General features: G+C 36.3%; 1 protein-coding gene across 2 annotated transcripts; it reads left to right on the top strand.

Annotated features, from left to right (window-relative positions):
• On the top strand, positions 1-20,009 carry pik3c3 (phosphatidylinositol 3-kinase, catalytic subunit type 3). Of its 2 annotated transcripts, XM_048183922.1 has the most exons (26): positions 1-424; positions 4,766-4,954; positions 5,491-5,634; positions 7,425-7,554; positions 7,836-7,862; positions 9,816-9,902; positions 10,028-10,123; positions 10,724-10,795; positions 10,971-11,075; positions 11,156-11,248; positions 11,651-11,836; positions 13,638-13,777; positions 13,978-14,056; positions 14,140-14,207; positions 14,337-14,442; positions 14,957-15,073; positions 15,170-15,301; positions 15,378-15,506; positions 15,686-15,755; positions 15,845-15,909; positions 18,005-18,089; positions 18,196-18,270; positions 18,360-18,528; positions 18,619-18,709; positions 18,807-18,932; positions 19,757-20,009. In XM_048183922.1, exons 1-26 carry the CDS (start codon positions 360-362, stop codon positions 19,769-19,771), a joined length of 2,661 nt encoding a protein of 886 aa, XP_048039879.1. In that variant the 5' UTR covers positions 1-359; the 3' UTR covers positions 19,772-20,009. The 2 variants fall into 2 exon arrangements, with proteins under 2 accessions (XP_048039879.1, XP_048039880.1); XM_048183923.1 differs by lacking the exon at positions 7,836-7,862.
• The last annotated feature ends 65 nt before the right edge of the window (positions 20,010-20,074 follow it).

The raw sequence follows: 20,074 nt of genomic DNA, 5'->3' as shown, positions 1-20,074 counted from the left end.
GATCCGCTCAGTCCAAACAAGCCGCTGCGGCGATCGAACAACTTGACATCGATTATTAACGCCTGATTATAATGTTTCCTTTCTAAGCGGACGCGATGAAGCCCTTTCAGATGTTCATTATAACTTTATTATTGTCTTAAATTAAGACTGCTAGCATTTTTGACCGGCCATATTGGTTGTCATTAATCAGGCGACGTTATATCAAGACTATAAACTGCTGCGAAAAGCAAAAACTCCAGCAGATCCATTGCAGGGTCTTTGCTTACAGGCCCCGCAGTTGATCTCCCACCGCCTGACAAATCTGCATTTTTCTTTTATAAGCACTACGGTTTTGCATAACACTTCATCGATTACTGAAGATGGACACAGACAAGTTTAACTATGTGTATAGTTGCGATTTGGACATAAACGTCCAACTGAAAATGTGAGTATGTTTCTGGACCTTAGTCATTGTTTTGATTGCAGAACTGTCAAACCAGCAGAATGTCAACAGAGATCGAGACATCTATATCTACTCGATGTAATTTATTAATATGATTTTAAATAAAGTGTCTACTTAGACAACGATAAAGTCACCAAATGCGATTTAATTTTAAATGTAAAAAGGAAGAATCTTCCTTCCATTATTATATCAAGTAGTTGTTTTTGTGTTGTTTACCAAAGGGAGCATGGCAACACTATGAGTCAGAAGAATAAAGTGTTAACACGAGTCCAGCGAGAGCTTTTGTGTTTTAGGGCTGTCATCTGTCATCCGTTTCCTTATTCACTCGATCTTAACGAGTCTCTGTCCGCGTGTGGATCATAAATAAAGATCATAAATGATTCTTATGACCGCTAGTTTTTGTCCGGCTTACAAACTTATGCAAGACCTCATCACGAGAAAGAAAGCAGGGGCGTAGACATCGTTTTTAGAAGTGGGGGGGATAGAAATGTCATATTATTATTTTATTACTTTTAATTCAATTTCAATTTGCTTTTAATAAGAAATACACTGATACACTGCTGAACAATAACCAATATCTATATTATTTTTTGCCTATATTTTGTTATTGTTTTATGTACTACAAACACTTGTGCATTAAAGATATGCAAGATATTGTGCAATATGTAAGAATTTTGCAGTAAAATATCCAAAAACCACTAGGACAGTGTTATATATTTTGTTCACTTGAGTACTTACAATATCCTAAATGTTTCCAACTGTTTGTAAATCATGAGAAAATTGCAATTTTAACCAAGGCTCCGGGACGTGTGAGGAGTCGCCTGTCAATTGCGTCATACCCGTGTTACCCTCGGTTTCCGGTTTTATTATGTAGAAACCATGGAAACACCAAAGATGCTTTAATATATTACATGCTTTAATAGACAAGGAAATAACTGTTTTGATATATTTATAGACAGAAAACTAATTATTGTTATATAGCTCAACACGTTTAGTCTTATTGTTTATATCTAATTTTCTTGATTTTTTTTTTTGCGAGTACAATGCTTTACAACACCTCAGAGAAAAACACTATTTTGTCAAGTAGCTAACATAGCATAATCAGATGCAGCTTTATTTTCAGTAACAGTAATACAGAATTTTCTCCATCATACAATACATTTTAAAATTAATTGCATGCCATTTATCAACACAAGCCACCCAGCATTTATTAATATAATATTCTAAAATCGATCAATCTTACTGCAGTGTGTAACAGTATCTCACAGCAGCCGCCGCCGAGCGAACGCACAGAGTAACGTTATAACATCATTTCAACACTCATATGTATCTAATATGATAAACAGAGCTGCGTTACCTCATACTCATGACCAAAATAGCAGAAGCGGCACCGGCGACTGTGTCATAATAAAAGTTCAGCTGCTCGTGAGGCATGTGTTGCTCAATCGCTCCAGCAGCCTCGTTCAGCTCCCACAACACTCGCTCCTGCTCTGCTTCATATTACAGTAACGTTAATAATCGCATCCATGAACATGATTTCTTCCCGAGTCCAGTCCCTATTCTTTTGCACTGTCCGTTGAAGTGAAGACCACATGTCCCAAGATTCCACACTCAAACTTGGCGTCATGAAGCTACGCCTTTGTTTTGAATAGGCCTCTAGCGGACAGAAAATATTACACATTGCACCTTTAAGTCCTCATGGATTTTATACAATGTAAAAAAAAAAAAAAAAAAGATCACAGAATAAGGCAGAGAATATACAGTACCTATCAAAAGTTTGGAAACATTACACTTATTTAATGTTTTTGAAAGAAGTCTCTTCTGCTCACTAAGGCTGGATTTATTTAATAAAAAATGCAATAAAAACAATAATATTGTGAAATAGTATTACAATTTAAAACAGCTGTTTTCTATGTTAATATATTGTAAAATTAACAATATATGTGGTCAAAGCTGAATTTTCAGCATCATTACTCCAGTCTTCAGTGTCACATGATCCTTCAGAAATCATTCTAATATGCTGATTTGCTGCTCAAGAACAGTTGTGATCCTTCATATATTTGTGGAAACCATGATACCATTCATTGTGGCAAGATTAAAAAAGAGAGAAATGAATACTTTTTATTAATCAAGGATGCATTAAATTTATCACAAGTGACAGAAGGCATTTATAATGTTACAACATAGTTCTATTTAATAAATGTTAATGAACTAATGTAATAAATTCAAATAAATGCTGATAAAAGAATCCAGAAAAATTAAATGTATCGTGGTTTCCACAACAATTTTAAGCAACTGTTTTCAACACTGATAATAATGTTTCCGCTTTACCATCACAGGAATAAATTACACTTTACTATATATATTCACATAGAAAACAACTATTTTAAATTGTAATACTATTTCGCAATATTACTGTTTTTACTGTATTTTTGATTAAATAAATGCAGCCTTGGCGAGCATAAGAGACTTCGTTTCAAAAACATTAAAAAGTCTGTCAAATAGCACTGCATTATTTATATACTTTTTTGTCAATAAATACCTTGAGATGGCTTGAAGAGCGTACATAATCCATATCTTGTCGCAATCGTGTATTTATTGTCTTCACGTTTCATCAGTCAAGACGTTTCTGCTTTTTATTCAGCTGCTGTTACAGCGAATAGCTGAATTACTTCTACGAATCCATTTTTGATATTCTGCGAGAGAGCGCCCTCCAGTTTCCAGTATGAATGAAACGAGAGTGAGCGCTCCATAATATTTAGATCACCTCAATTTGGTTAAGAATAAAACAACATGTCATGTCTCTTTGAATTTAAATCTAGATTTATTCACATTGGCCTCTATATGAACACACTTGCCCGAAAAAAGTAAGTTTTATTAAAAGTGCGTATTTTAACGTTACGCTCCTGAAAGAAAATGAAGCCAAATTGCCACCATGTGAAGCACTTGATTTGACAGGGCTGACCTTCATAATTTAATGCGTGAGGTCGGGGGTGGGGTCTTAAACAGGAAGCAAAAAAGAAACGTTGTATGAAAACCGTAAACATTTCCCTTGTGGGAGATATGAGGAGGGGGTGCATTTCCTGGCAGACTGGCTTGCCATGAAAAGCACCCACCTCCAAAAATTGTCTCTGTTGGTCCCAGTTAAAATTATTTAGAGAGCATTGTTATAGGACTGATGCGGTTAAGTGGGTTAAGTTTCATGGATGTGACATTTCCCTAGTGGGAGATATGAGGGGGTGCATTTCCTGGCAGACTGGCTTGCAGTGAAAAGCACCTGCACACTACATTGTGTGCAGAATTATTAGGCAAGTTGATTTTCTGATCATATTTTTTTTCCAAGCACATTTTACCAATTCCAATCCACATCAATCTCAATAACTACTATTAATATTGTTTTTAATCATTTATAAGTGATATATAATTGTTCATGAAGGCTGGAAATGAAAAATGCCTTATATTCAGGTGTGCAGAATTATTAGGCAGGTTTTCTTTTATAGGCAAAATGAGCCACAAAAGAGATTTAACTCAGACTGAAAAGTCAAAAATTATTAAATGCTCATGAGAAGGTCGCAATACTAATGCAATACTAGAAAGTGCAAAGTTAAAGCATGACCAAGGGACAGCAAAATGCTCATTGAGTCAGCGGGGTCATACAAAAACAGGTGGAGAAGAAAAGACACATGTTAACAGCAAAATAATTAAGAATTAAGGTGAAGAATTAAGTGCGAAACCATCAAGAACCCTTTAGTCTCCAGTGCCACCATTTTCCAGAACTGCAACCTACCTGGAGTCTCCAGAAGTGCAAGGTGTCAGGATCTCAGAGACTTAGGTTAGCTAAAGAATCCTAAAAAATGACCCGCTCTTAATAAGAATCACAAACTGAAGTGTTATAAAATACATGAAGACTGGGTTTTTATAGGCCTTATAGACAGACAGCTTGAGAGTGACTTCTGAATGACCAACACCACATCCTCTTGTACCACTGTTTGAAGAATTTATCTTCCAGAAACTGGCAGTAAGGTGTGGGAGTTCACTTTTAGTCCATCTCTGCAAGACGGACATTTCAGGATAAGAGATGGACTAAAAGTGAACTCCCACACCTTACTGCCAGTTTCTGGAAGATATTAGCCTTAACATCCTGCAGAATCTTTTTTTTTTGTTCCACAAATGACAGTACTAACAATTAGTTTTTTTTGGGGGGGGGTGGGAAAAGTCATGGAAATCATTGGTCAAATAACCCTTCTGACATTTAGACTCAAATATCTTGACATTGTGTTGCAGACTGCAGAAATAGCGTTTTATTTGTGTTTGTTTTTGCAGAGGCAGTCTGGAGGGCAAGAGAGAGCAGAAGAGCTATAAATCTCTGCTCGAGGACCCCATGCTGCGATTCTCAGGACTCTATCAGGAGAGCTGCTCTGACCTGTACGTCACCTGTCAGGTCTTTGCTGAGGGAAAGCCACTCGCTCTGCCAGTACGAACATCTTACAAGGCCTTCAGCACACGCTGGAAGTGAGAACTTTTAACAACAGTTAATCTCTATCACACTGTGGCTTACTTTACACATATGTGACCCAATGATGAGTCAAAGCAGGAAACCAAACAAAATATGCCAGAGATGCGTCGCAGAGATATATAACCTATATCAGAGGTTGGCAACCTTTTTGTCATGGAGATTTGTGCAGTTTAATTCTCACACTTTAATAGTATCTATAACTCCTAACTTAATAAAAGAAGCTGTGTTACTGAGGAATGATCACCTCAAAATGTAGATCTGTATGCAGATTATAGGTACTTTATATGAATGAAATAAGTACATCTCTCTCGGTTTTGCTCACATGCAAGCGATTACTCCTCCGCGTGCCAGAAGTGCCATAGGTTGCTGACCCCTGGCCTATATGTTTTGGTACTCTATCATCCTTTCACATATTTACATAGATAAATGACAAGTATAATTAATTTTGTTAATTTGAAGAAAAAAAAAAAAGCCATTAATACTTTCAGATTTCATTTGTTGACTGATTATTCTTGTCTTTTCTTCATCGTAGCTGGAACGAGTGGCTTAGGCTGCCAGTGAAGTACCCTGACCTGCCTCAGAGTGCCCAGGTGACTCTAACTGTTTGGGATGTGTATGGACCCGGCCGTGCCACACCTGTTGGGGGCACTACAGTCACCCTGTTTGGGAAATATGGGTAAAGGTCTATTGTTCCATCAGAAATTACTTGGGTTTTGTACCTCATTAGCCTTCATGTAAACAACTGGAAAATGTCATGTGATTGAGCTCTATTTGAATGAAATGTATCCTTGGATAAAAGAGGAGGTGCAAATCTTAAATAGTCTGTTGAATATAAGAATAACTGTTTTGAAAACCTTTAAATCTGTTAATTTCACAACCAGTTTCAAATATTTCTCACATACACTACTTTTTTATTATTCAGCAAGGCTGCATTAAATTGATCAAGTGACAGTAAAGACGATTATAATGTTAAAAAAATAATAATTGTATATCAAATAAATGCTGTTCTTTTGAACTTTCTATTCATCAAAGAATCCATAAAAACTGCATCACGGTTTCCACAAAAAATTTCCACATGGCTGCTGAAAATTCAACATTTTAAAATATATTAAAATAGAAAACAGCTATTTTAAATTGTAATTATATTTAAACTATTACTTTCAAAAACGCACCCCCCCCCCCCAAAAAAAAAAAAAAAAAACACTTTTGAATGGTTATGGCCCACCAATCTCTGCTACATACTCTCTTCTTGAGGTGTCTAGTTTTTGGAGGACATTTGGATATGATATACAGTCCAGTCCAAAAGTTTGGAACCACTAAGATTTTTAATGTTTTTAAAAGAAGTTTCGTCTGCTCACCAAGGCTACAATTATTTAATTAAAAATACAGTAAAAAACAGTAATATTGTGAAATATTATTACAATTTAAAATAACTGTTTTCTCTTTGAATATATTTCACAAAGTAATTTATTCCTGTGATGGCAAAGCTGAATTTTCAGCATCGTTACTCCAGTCTTCGGTGTCACATGATCCTTCAGAAATCATTCTAATATGCTGATCTGCTGCTCAAGAAACATTTAATGTGTACAATTGTACAAAATATTTGTGTACAATATTTTTTTTCAGGATTATTTGATGAATAGAAAGTTCAAAAGAACAGTGTTTATCTGAAATCTAGTCTTTTGTAACATTATAAATGTCTTTACTGCCACTTTTGATTGATTTAATGCATCCTTTGCTGAATAAAAGTATTAATTTCTTTAATTTCTTTTCAAAAAAATAAAAATTAAAATTCTTACTGACCCCAAACTTTTGAACGGTAGTGTATAATGCTACAGAAGCTTTGTATTTCAGATAAATGCTGTTCTTTTGAACTTCTATTCATCAAGGAATCCTGAAAAAAAAAAAAGTACACAACTGTTTTCAACATTGAAAATAATCATAAATGTTTACTGAGCAGCAAATCAGCATATTAGAATGATTTCTGAAGGATCATGTGATACTGAAGACTGGAGTAACGATGCTGAAAATTCAGCTTTGCATCACAGGAATAAATTACTTTGTCAAATATATTTAAATAGTACACAGTTATTTTAAATTGTAATAATATTTCACAATATTACTGTTTTTTACTGTATTTTTAATTAAATAAATGTAGCCTTGGTGAGCAGACGAAACTTCTTTTAAAAACATAAAAAATCTTGCTTCTAGGATCATGCTTCTAGTTCTTGAAAAGAAGGCTTTCTTGGCAATCCACCAATTATGCACTAGGATGCCATGGCTAAATTCTTTAGTTAGCTGACTCTGTCACTTTTGACATGACTTTAATGAGAAACAGAGAAATGCTATTAATTAGTACCACTGACACCAAATGCATCTTTTTTTTTTTTTTTTTTGCACACCACCCCTTTTTTACATCTGTTATCCCCTCTTATCCTTCTTCATTTCTCTACTTCTGTCTACCAGAATGTTCCGGCAGGGCATGCATGATCTGAAGGTGTGGCCGGGCGTGGAAGGTGATGGCAGTGAGCCCACTAGTACACCAGGAAGGACCAGCAGCACTCTGGCAGAGGACCAGATGGGCCGTCTGGCCAAGGTCAGTAACTTGAGGGATCGGGGAGTGGAGAAGCCCAGTTGAGACAGAAAGGCGAGAAATATGCCTGTGTACAGTTACTGCACATGAGGGATATGTTAAATGAAAGGTGGGTGGCAGGTTGGGATAGATGGATGTGCTGTTTATGTCTATAGATTACCTAATTTGTGGAAAGAATGAGAATTGAGAATGTTTGGGGAGTGTGATTGTGATTGTGTGTGTGTGTGTGTGTGTGTATGTGTGTGTTCTGTAAAAGGACATGTTTTAACTGCCCTCTGTTCCAGGGCCCAGACTTGGAGATACTTAGTGACGTGAGTATGAGAGAAAACAGGACAGGAATGCTGTATGTATGTGTGTGTGTATGTGTGTGTATGAGTGTGTGCTTGTCTCATATATTTGGGCAAGATATAGGATGGGTTCCATATTTAGCTTGTTTAATTTGACCCCCATTTTCACAAATAGGATAAGTATATTGTCTTCTGTGTGTTTTGGACTTTTAAGCACTGACATTTTGGACATTGCTTGCCCTCACCAATTTTTTGATTTAACATTTTATATAACTTTTTGAGAATTTATGCACAGCAATGAAGCTGTTATAAAGCACACCAAGTGTTTAGGGGAACTGAGGCATCAGAAACACTTTTTATGACACTATAAATTATAGCTGCACGATTAATCGTTAAAAGATCACGATAGCGATTCAAACACGCACGTAATCTTACTCCTAAATGACAATAATTTGGCTATGTCTATTTAACCTTTGACTAGTACAAATACAGCGAACATCCAAATCTGCATTGGTTTCGCTGCCGCTGACCCAGAGAGAGCAGTTATCATGTATGAAACAGCTTTACAACCACACAGTATCATTATTTATGTGCTACAATTAATTAAAATATTCAAATTAAGATATTAACACTGATGTTTACAGTAGCGATCAAAATAGAGTAAATCACCTCTTGAAAGTAGGGCTGTCAAACGATTAATCACGATTAATCGCATTCAAAATAAAAGTTTGAGTGTGAGTAATGTGTGTAAATAATATGTATATATAAATACACACAAATTTATGTATATATTTAAGAGAAATATGTTATTTATGTACAAAAAAATTTATTTATATATAATATAAATTATATAAAAATATAAATAAATACATATACTTGTAAATATTTCTCAAATATATACATGGATGTGTTTGTATTTATATATACATAATAATTACACCCACATATATTAGGCAAACTCAAACTTTTATTTTGTATGTGATTAATCGCGATTAATCGTTTGACAGCCCTACTTAAAAGTAACTTGACGCTTCAAATAAAGATTGCATCAGTTACATTATTACACCAGTAGGTGGCGACAAGTGACTGTTAAATAATGTATTTCTTTGTACCATTCGAAAGATTTGTTAAAAAATGCTGAATCTTTATGAGTGAGTCATTGAATCATTAATTCATAGAGATTTAAACAAAAAAAACAAAAAAATAGACAGAACCTCTAGTAAATTGCATGTTATTTTGTTTAATTGTTTTAAACAAACAAAAAAAAAATGTTATTTTCAATTTATTCAGAATCGTGCAGCTCTGCTATAAAAATATAAGCAGGTCAAATACAGCTTGACAACTTTTAACAATGTCTTTCAACTAAAGCTTTCAACTCATGTTATGACTATGTAAAAGTTGGTAAATTTGCCAAAACCTGTTGTTCACAACAATCGTGTCTGTACTGTATAACCAGACGTTCATCCACTTAGAGAAACAGTCCTACATCAAACGGACAATTTATAAAAAGCTACAGATTAAACAAAAAGATGGTTGTGTTGGATGATTCATCTAAGTCAGAATGATTTGCTGTGCATGCTGTTGATAAAGCCTAACTTGTTTTGAACTGGGAACATTCCTTGAAATGTTATGGACATTATGTTTAGCCACTAAAACACAAGTATGGCTGGTTAAACAAAGTCCTCTTGGAGGCCTTTAGATGAGATGTGTTAATGTACTAACTATTACTAACTGATTGTTTAGAAAGGGCTGAGTCATCTTAGTGTGCTACTACTTTGTACTGGCTCTGAGTTTCCTTTGCTAATGGGCGTTTTTGTGTGTGAGGCTCTTGCTTGCTGACTCGCTGCAGTCATATGATTGGCTAAAGGATTGTGCACACAAGGTCTTAGTGTTACTGGTCTTCAAAACATGTATTTTCTTCTTTAAGTTTACCTCTCTCTTTCTTTGCCTTTCTCTCTCTCTCTCTGTCTCTCCCAGCTAACAAAAGCTCATCGTCAGGGTCACATGGTTAAAGTAGACTGGCTGGATCGCTTGACCTTCAGAGAGATTGAGATGATCAATGAGGTGAGAGGGTTTGGGGTAAAAAGTGTCACTATGTGGCATCATTGTAAATTTTGTAACCTCAAAACTAAAAAACACAATCATGTCAAATTAAGATGATTCATAATGTTTGTGTTTTTTCTCTACAGAGTGAGAAACGCAGCTCTAATTTTATGTACCTAATGGTGGAATTCCCCCGTGTCAAAAGTGGCGAACGAGAATATAGCATTGTGTATTATGAAAAGGTATATCCTTTTTTTTTTTTTTTTTTTGCTACAAAGTCAATATTGAATCAAAACAACCATGTTTCCTTTTCCTGTTAATGCATGATTCATCAAAATGTATCAGCCTTGATCACTTCTAAGTTTTTAGTTGACTAGGCTGTGATATTAATGTTAAATAATAGCCAAATAATTATTTAAGCATTTTAGCATATGCTTGTTGTTGGGAAAGCAGCTTTTCAAAAATCTTACTAATTGCTAATAGAGTAATTTAATGTGGTTAATGTGTAATAACATTGTTAGAAAAGAAGCATTAACTTTGGCATATGTTGAATAGCTTGTTAGGCTGAACTTGACTGTTATCCTAGTAAAAAAAGACACTTTTAGGTCCCTCACAATTAACTGCAAATTATCAGTCAGAAATAACTACTTTAACCAATCATTTTTAGATGATTAAACACAAGCTTTTTTTTACAATTTGCATTTTTGAATGTCTTGTTTCGTTACAGAAGTAAAATGGGTTGTGAATGCCATTTTATGCTGACTTTAAATCAGTGATCGATCAAAATTTTGAAAAGGATTGTAGTTAAAAGGCCATGTAAATTTCAATGACTCTCTTTTCAGGATGCAGATGAATCCTCCCCTTTGCCGACCAGTTCAGATATTGTGAAAGTCCCTGACCCTCAGATGTGCATGGTGAGTAGAAATAAAAACAAAAAAGTTAACTTGGGTTCATGGGTTGGAGAATCTGTTATAAACGTCTGTCTTACACACAAGTGCTGCTGTACATTTTGGCACTTGATAATGTAAAAAATACTTTTGCTGTTAAATGACTGAGTCAGTACTTAATGATGCTGATGTTCTGTTGCAGGAGAACCTTGTGGAGAGTAAGCATCATAAACTGGCCCGTAGTTTGCGCAGCGGACCGTCTGACCACGATCTCAAACCCAATGCGGCCACACGTGACCAACTCAATGTTAGTGATGCAGAGAAAAAGAAGTCCACAAGAAATCTTTGCAGATGTGTTTTTAATATGTATATCTTTAAATGTCATAGATCATAGTGAGCTACCCACCCACTAAACAGCTAAGCTCTGAGGAACAGGACCTAGTGTGGAAGTTTAGATACTACCTCACCACACAAGAAAAGGTGAGCGAGCACATGTACACTAAGTATTTAAAAGTTTTGGGTCAGTAGGAAAGAAATGAATGATTTTATTCAGCAAAGATGCATTAAAATGATCAAAAGTGACTGTAAAGACATTTATAATGTTCAAATATATGGTTTTCTTTTGAACTTTGTATTTTGAATTTTCTTTCTATGTTCGCTTTCATCCCAGGAATAAATTACATTTTAAAATATATTAAAAACAGTTGTTTTATGATATTACTGTTTTTATCAAATAAATTCAGCCTTAATGAGCATAAGAGACAAAAAATCTTACCGACTCCAAACTTTTGAAATTATGTTCATGTTTACCATGGGTAAAAGTGTGTTGTCTCAGTCTTAATCTGTGTCCAAGGCAGGATCTCATTGTGGCTCTGTTTTTAGGCTTTGACTAAGTTCCTGAAGTGCGTGAACTGGGATCTGCCCCAGGAGGCCAAACAAGCCCTGGAGCTGCTGGGAAAGTGGCGGCCGATGGATGTGGAGGATTCCCTGGAACTGCTGTCCTCTCAATTCACCAATCCCACGGTCAGACGCTACGCTGTCGCAAGGCTGCAGCAGGCTGACGATGAGGTAAAGTCTATATGTGTTTGTGTGCACGTTAGTCACATTGTCAATGGTGTAGATATTTGTAACAAATCTTTGTGTCAAATGATTTAGTTGCACTTTATTTTACAATATGTGTACCCACAGTGTACGTACCTAAGAAAATACTGGGTAATATGAGGTCGCTACGGTTATGTTTAGGGGTAGGTTAAAGGGTTAGTTCTCCCCAAAATGAAAATTCTGTCATTAAGTACTCACCCTCATGTCATTGCAAACCTGTAAGAGCTTCGTTCATCTTCGGAACACAAATTAAGATATTTTTGATGAAATCCGAGAGGTTTTTTTTTTTAAATCTCCCATAGAAAGCAATGAAATTACCACATTCAGGGACCAGAAAAGTAGTAAAGACGTTAAAATAGTCAGTGTGACTGCAGTGGTTCAACCTTAATGTTATGAAGTGATGAGAATACTTTTTGTGTGCAAAAACAAAACAAAAATAACGACTTTATTCAACAATTTATTCTCTACCCTGTCAATCTTCTACGCAGTTGACGCAGTGCAGCGCTTCAGTGTTATTACGTCTGAACGCAGGCTTAGTATTGCCCGTCGCTGTTCATGTGAGCAGCACTACGCACGCGTGTCAACATTCTGATGTAGAACAATGGAAGCGCTGAACTGCACTCAATGCATCAACTGTGTAGAAGAAATTGTTGAATAAAGTCACTTTGTTTTGTTTTTGCGCACAAAAAGTAGTCTCGTCGCTTCATAACATTAAGGTTAAACCTCTGTACTCACGTTCACTATTTTAATGATGTCTTTACAACTTTTCTGGTCCTTGAATATGGTAATTTCGTTGCTTTCTACAGGAGATAAAAAAAAACCTCTCGGATTTCATCAAAAATATCTTAATTTGTGTTCTGAAGATCTTACGACATTTGACTTACAAATTTGGAACGACATGAACGACTATTTTTTTTTTTGAGTACTTGATAGAAATTTCATTTTGGGTGAACTAACCCTTTAAAGGTGCTATAGAGGATGTTTTGTTTTATACATTTTTGCAATATTACTTGAAACTGTCTTTACTAACTGATAAAAGACTATTTATTAGGTGCACTGAAAGGAATAATATTAATATACATCATCTGTGCACGAGGTAGGGCCTAAAAAACATCAGCCAATCGTTTACGCGATCATCGCGTAAACGATTGGTCCTCTGGCTTGTCAATCACTGCCATTACGTTCCTTGTGAGAGACGTGTGCGCTCCATTTTCCACAGGTGCCGCATGCAATGTTTTTGTCAGGAGTAACAACTGCAGATTATGAGTTACCTGCGGTGAGTCCGACATAATGAATCCACTAACAGCGAATGCCGGTGGTAAACACTCGTGTTCCAATACTCGTGCACGAGTTTTGGGAGACGTTCCTTCGAAATGAGTTGTGAAGGAGGGGGGTTGTTCTTACGCATGCGCTCATTTCACAAACTCACTAACAGTCTTTGGTTTCTCAGTTGACGAAAAAATCCTCTGTAGCTCCTTAGTACCTAGTTATTACCCATTGTAATTACTGTAATATTGTATGTACATGGGGTACAGGACAGTAAATTAAAGTGCTACTAATGATTTTATACTTTCTAGTGCAGTGTTAACTATACTTAATTACGCACACCAGTACCAATGGGAATCTTTTGGGACAACTAAAAGATTCATGCATTAAAGGAATCTGATTTCTGTAGAAAAACATTTAATTCTGATTTTTTTTTTTTTTTTTATCTGACGTACCATAACCATACCATGTACACCTTATCTCTCTTTGTAATTCCTTGCAGGATCTGCTAATGTACTTGCTCCAGCTGGTACAGGCATTGAAATATGAGAACTTCAATGATATCCAGGGTGGTTTGGAGCCTGCCAGTAAGAGAGACAGTCAGGGGGTTCTGGTGGAGAGCTCAACAATAGATCTAGACAGGTCAGCTGCAACCTCACAGAACATGTGTCTATGTGAAAATTTCCCCCCAAAACATTTTTTACATTTCTTTTCCTAGAATCAACATCTTTGAATGTACAATTTCCAGAGATTCTCAATATGTGTAGTCAGATTTCTAAACAATTAAACATTGAAAAACAAAAAACCGTGAGGGTTCCACTTACTGATTTATTTTTTCCCAGTTCCCAGATGGCATCGACCATCACCGTGATGCCCAGTGGACAGAAAGGCAAAGAAGGAACAGATGGTGAAAATCTAGAGGTAAGTGTAAAAAAAAACCAGTTAATTTTAGATAAAGTGGATGTGGAGATTATGTAACGGTGTGCATTTCCTGTGTTCCACAGCAAGATCTGTGCACCTTCCTTATATCACGTGCCTGCAAAAACTCCACACTGGCAAACTATTTATACTGGTGAGTAATGCAACAAGGTGTTTTGCAGTTCTGTTCTTGCATGACTAACAACAATTTGCCAGTTCCACCGACTACATATGTAAAATTTAAAATTAAAAGAAAATGTTTGGACATTATCTTCTACTGCAGGTATGTAATTGTGGAGTGTGAGGATCAGGACACCCAGCAGAGAGACCCAAAAACCCATGACATGTACCTCAATGTAATGAGGCGGTTCAGTCAGGCTCTGCTCAAGGTACCTTCACAATCTGAACCCACATGACTGAAAACAAACTGATTTGATGATATACACTACTGTTCAGAAGAGTCTGTATGACTTTGTAATGTTTATGATCACCAAGGCAGCATTTACTTGATCAAAATACAGCAAATATTTGAAAATACATGAAATATTATTACAATTTAAAATAGCTTTTCTATTTTATTTTAGTATGTTTAAAAATGTAATTTATTCCTGTGAAGGCAAAGCTGAATTTTCAGCATCATTACTCCAGTCTTCAGTCACATGGTCCTATAGAAATCATTCTAATATGCTGATTTGGTGCTCAAGAAACATTTATTAGTAATATCAATGTTGAAAACATTTTTTATAACATTATAAATTGTATGCCATTATAAAAAGTGATTTTATCTGATTAAATTACAAATGAATGCCTCATACATATGATTGGTTGATAAAAGTAAATAGATGTTAAGTGTTTAAATAAAAGATATTTCAAATAATATGTGATGTTTGTGTCTATTTCCAGGGTGATAAGAGTGTAAGAGTGATGCGCTCCCTTCTGGCCTCCCAGCAGACGTTTGTAGACAGACTAGTGCAGCTCATGAAGGCCGTTCAGAGAGAGAGCGGAAACCGCAAGAAAAAGGTATGGAACGTCACACAGAATAACTGCTGTAGATCACGAGGAATCGGTTCACTTGTAAAGTTAGTTGTGACATTTCTTTTTTTCTGTCTCTGACAGACAGAACGGTTACAGAGCCTGTTGGCTGATAATGAGAAGGTGAATCTGTCAGAGATCGAGCCCATCCCTCTCCCTCTGGAACCACAAATCCGCATCAAAGGCATCATACCTGAGACTGCAACGCTCTTTAAGGTATTGTGCATCATTTATATCCATTACGTCTCACATGCATCCATCCACACCTGACTACAGCTTTTCTCTTTTTCAGAGTGCTCTGATGCCGGCAAAGCTCATCTTTAAGACAGAGGATGGGGAGCAATATCCAGTCATCTTTAAACATGGAGATGACCTGAGACAGGACCAGCTCATCCTGCAGATCATTTCACTCATGGATAAGGTCCGAAGATCGCATTACATCTTCTCACAGTGTACCAACAGGACACATAGTTCATCCATATCTTACATTTTCTTTGTAGTCTTCTTTTGTTTTATATAATGCTACCGCTAAAATAAAAATGAGTTGTAATAGAATTTTTAGTTGATTGTTAGCTTTCTCAACATTCTTATCTTCAACAGTTGCTGAGGAAAGAGAATTTGGACCTAAAGTTGACTCCATACAAAGTTCTGGCAACCAGCACCAAACATGGTCAGTACTGCTTCACCTATTGTGTGCAGAGCAAAACCATGAGCCAGTCAATGTACGTTTCACACTGGATGCATATGATTTGTCTGCAGGTTTTATGCAGTTTGTGCAGTCAGTGCCTGTGGCTGAGGTATTGGCGACTGAAGGCAACATTCAGGTAATGCAATACAAACCAGTTGTGCAGTCCTGCTTCTGGAGGGCCACCTTCCTGCAAAGTTTAGTTAAAGGGTTAGTTCACCCAAAAATGAAAATTCTGTCATTTATTATTCACCCTCATGCTGTTCCACAACCGTAAAACCTCCGTTAATCTTCGGAACACAAATTAAGATATTTTTGTTGAAATCCGATAGCTCAGTGAGGCCTGCATAGGGAGCAATGACACTTCCTCTCTCAAGATCCACAAAGGTACTAAAAACATATTTAAATCAGTTCATGTGAGTACAGTGGTTCAATATTAATATTATAAAGCGACGAGAATATTTTTGGTGCGCCAAAAAAAAACTAAAATAACGACTTATTTAGTGATGGCTGATTTCAAAACACTGCTTCAGGAAGATTCGGAGCACAAATGAATCAGTGTATCGAATCTGCTGGGAGCGCCAAAGTCACGTGATTTCAGCCGCTGGCAGTTTGACACGCGATCCGAATCATGATTCGATACACTGATACAGGTGTGGAACGGCATGAGGGTAAGTAATAAATGACAGAATTTTCATTTTTGGGTGAACTAACCCTTTAAAGCCTAATTAAACACTCCTGAACCAGCTAATAAAGGTCTTCAGTATTGCTCAAAACTTCCAGGCAGGTGTGTTGGAGCTAAGATCTTTAGGAACGCAGGATTGGACACCCCTGCATTACATGATCATAATAAGGCTTACTTGATTCTTCTTACTTGATACTTCAATTACTTGAAGTAAAATTGAAAATGTGATGCGGCCTAGCGCGGATAGTGAATAGGACAAGCCTGTCATTTATTTAAAGTTGTCATTAAATCAATTGACAATTTTTTTTTTGATTGTTGCAGTGCTTGTTGTAAATTATTTATCCATGCCCATCATTATTTTATTTTTTTAAAGGTGCCCTAGAATCAAAAATTGAATTTACCTTGGCATAGTTGAATAACAAGAGTTCAGTACATGGAAATGACATACAGTGAGTCTCAAACTCCATTGTTTCCTCCTTCTTATATAAATCTCAACATAACACCGACTGTTACGTAACATTTGGGATCATTAATATGTACGCCCCCAATATTTGCATATGCCAGCTCATGTTCAAGGCATTAGACAAGGGCAAAACATCTGGATGTGCACAGCTGAATCATCAGACTAGGTAAGCAAGCAAGAACAATAGCGAAAAATGGCAGATGGAGCAATAATAACTGACATGATCCATGATAACATGATATTTATTTTTATTACTGTATTAACGGAGACGAGAGCCGTCGCTATTTTCATTTTTAAACACTTTTAGTCTGTATAATTCATAAACACAACTTCATTCTTTATAAATCTCTCCAACAGTGTGTAATGTTAGCTTTAGCCACGGAGCACTATCAAACTAATAAATCATCCAAATAAATACTATACTCACATGATCCAATCCATGCATGCATGACGAACATCTTGTAAAGATCCATTTGAGGGTTATATTAGCTGTGTGAACTTTGTTTATGCACTGTATATAGAGTCAAGAGCTCGGGGGGGCAGGGAGCGTGAGATTTAAAGGGGCCGCGCGCTGAATCGGTGCATAGTTAATGATGCCCCAAAATAGGCACTTAAAAATTAATTTAAAAAAAATCTATGGTGTATTTTGAGCTGAAACTTCACAGACACATTCAGGGGACACCTTAGACTTATATTACATCTTGTGAAAGAACGTTCTAGGGCACCTTTAAATTCATATGCCATCATAATCAAAAACATTAACCTAACCACCTTAAAACGACATCTCTTCTCTTCATGACGTATGTCTCAGCGGAGGTTGGGACTATACAGCTGGCTGCAAACTGACATTCACATCTGCATCCATTTAGTTAGCAACGTTACATTTGGATATACGTCACAATAGGAAAGAAAAGACTATCGCAGCTTCCGTTTCATGCTGACTTTAAATAAAAATATTACTTTTTATTTTAATATTTTAGAATAAAATTTTACTATTTTACTATTTGTAGTATAATAGAATTGTAGGTGCAAGTTGCTTTGGCACATAGTAAATGCTTTCTATTGGTTAATTATGTCTCCACGCAGAGTTTCTTTCGAAAGCACGCTCCGAATGATAAGGGTCCGTATGGCATCAGCTCTGAAGTCATGGACACATATGTTAAAAGCTGTGGTGAGCTTCAGTTTGTGATTCCAGTAGTACTTTATTTAGCTTTATTAATGATTTGCTTTTTTATAAATCATTATTTACATGTACTAAATCATGATATACTTTTCAGCGGGCTATTGTGTCATCACCTACATCCTAGGGGTTGGAGACAGACATCTAGACAATTTACTTCTCACAAAGACTGGTACACTCAATAAACGCACCACAGCTTTCAATGACTTTATGCACTAAAAACACAGATCGGATGTGCTGATATGTCTCTCTGGCTCGCAGGGAAGCTGTTTCATATCGATTTTGGGTATATTTTGGGTCGGGACCCTAAACCACTGCCACCCCCTATGAAGCTGAGCAAGGAAATGGTGGAAGGGATGGGGGGCATGCAGAGCGAACAATACCAGGAATTCAGGAAACAGTGCTACACTGCCTTCCTGCACCTACGCAGGTGCGTTAAATGAGACCTACTTCCTATGTTGTATGTCTACCTGAAATCATAACCTTTTTTTTTTTTTGTTGGTTTGGTTCTCATATGCAGATACTCCAATCTCATTCTGAATTTGTTCTCTCTGATGGTGGATGCGAATATTCCGGACATTGCATTGGAGCCTGACAAAACCGTAAAAAAGGTTTGTGCAATCCTGATGTTTGGCCCCAAAATTTCAGAGCGAGAATAAAATGAGCAATGAGATTTTAACCTGTTTATTCTTTGCCTGCCCACTGCAGGTTCAGGACAAGTTTCGATTGGACCTCTCAGATGAGGAAGCAGTGCATTATATGCAGAGTCTGATTGATGAGAGTGTGGGGGCGTTGTTTGCTGCAGTGGTTGAGCAGATACACAAATTTGCACAGGTGTGTATGTTCCTTAGTTTTTAGCTTGTTCTGTTACTCTTCTCATTTCTATGGATGGTAGCCTATGCTGCTAAATGCTGGAAAACACTACACAACTTTGCACAGATTTCCCCTCTGGATGAATTAACGCTAGTTGCCGAAGTTCAGGGCCAGTCAGGGTTGACAGATTTCACACAAAATCAGCTGATTCCATCCAGATGATATCAAACATGTTTGATATTTTGAGCCAATTTTGGAACATATATTGTTTTCATTTGTTATGCGTCTCCTAGCAATGAAACGCACATTTCTGCATTCTGAGTATGTTATGTTCGAAACAATTGGGCTTTATTTTGATAGTGTACTTAAGACATTCTACTTACTATAAGTAACTTTGGAACTACATGTCAAGTAGAAATCATTAGAGTATTAGTATTCTGTCTGCTTAATATCTAACACCTTATTTTAATGCTTCCCCAGCAAACATTCTACTAACTACAAGTAACTTTGCAAACTTTGCATGTAGTTGCAAATTAATGAGAGTTAGTTGATATGTAGTTTCAAAGTTACTTATAGTTAGTAGAATGTCTAAAGTGGACAATCAAAATAAAGAGTAACCAAACTTGAAAGCGCATGATGCCCAGTTTTTCTATTTCAAGTATGATGCCTAGTGTTTAAAACTCTTTGCATTTTAGCATTCATATTCCAGCCTTAATAGAGTTCCCACTTCTGTAAATCAGCTATGATTATTGACAGATACTACTGATAAATGGCCAAATAGCGATCCCATTTAATTGGCATAGCTGACATTACTTTCACTAATGTTTTATTTTTAAAATCCACAGTATTGGCGCAGATGAGGTGGTCATGGAGCCTGGTTCTCACATAATCAGTGAGCAACAGACAGATGGACGGCAACAACAACCGAATGATAGCCGAGAGAAAAGGACACGTGCCAAGGCCACACTAATGACATGATGTTTTCACCGTGAACCATTCATGCACTAGGTCTTGACTCTACTGAATATATTTGTATATATATAATATAAAATTAACTGTATATGTAAAAAAAAAAGCCAAATAAAAATTTCAACTTTAGCATTTGTGTTTGGTCAGTTTTCATTTTACAGTATATTCATTTGAACACTCATAAAACATTTATA

This window comes from Megalobrama amblycephala, linkage group LG3 (assembly GCF_018812025.1).
Source record: "Megalobrama amblycephala isolate DHTTF-2021 linkage group LG3, ASM1881202v1, whole genome shotgun sequence".
Lineage (NCBI taxonomy): Eukaryota > Metazoa > Chordata > Actinopteri > Cypriniformes > Xenocyprididae > Megalobrama > Megalobrama amblycephala.
The sequence above is the reverse complement of the archived record's forward strand: the minus strand, read 5'-3'. Positions and strand labels throughout refer to the sequence as shown.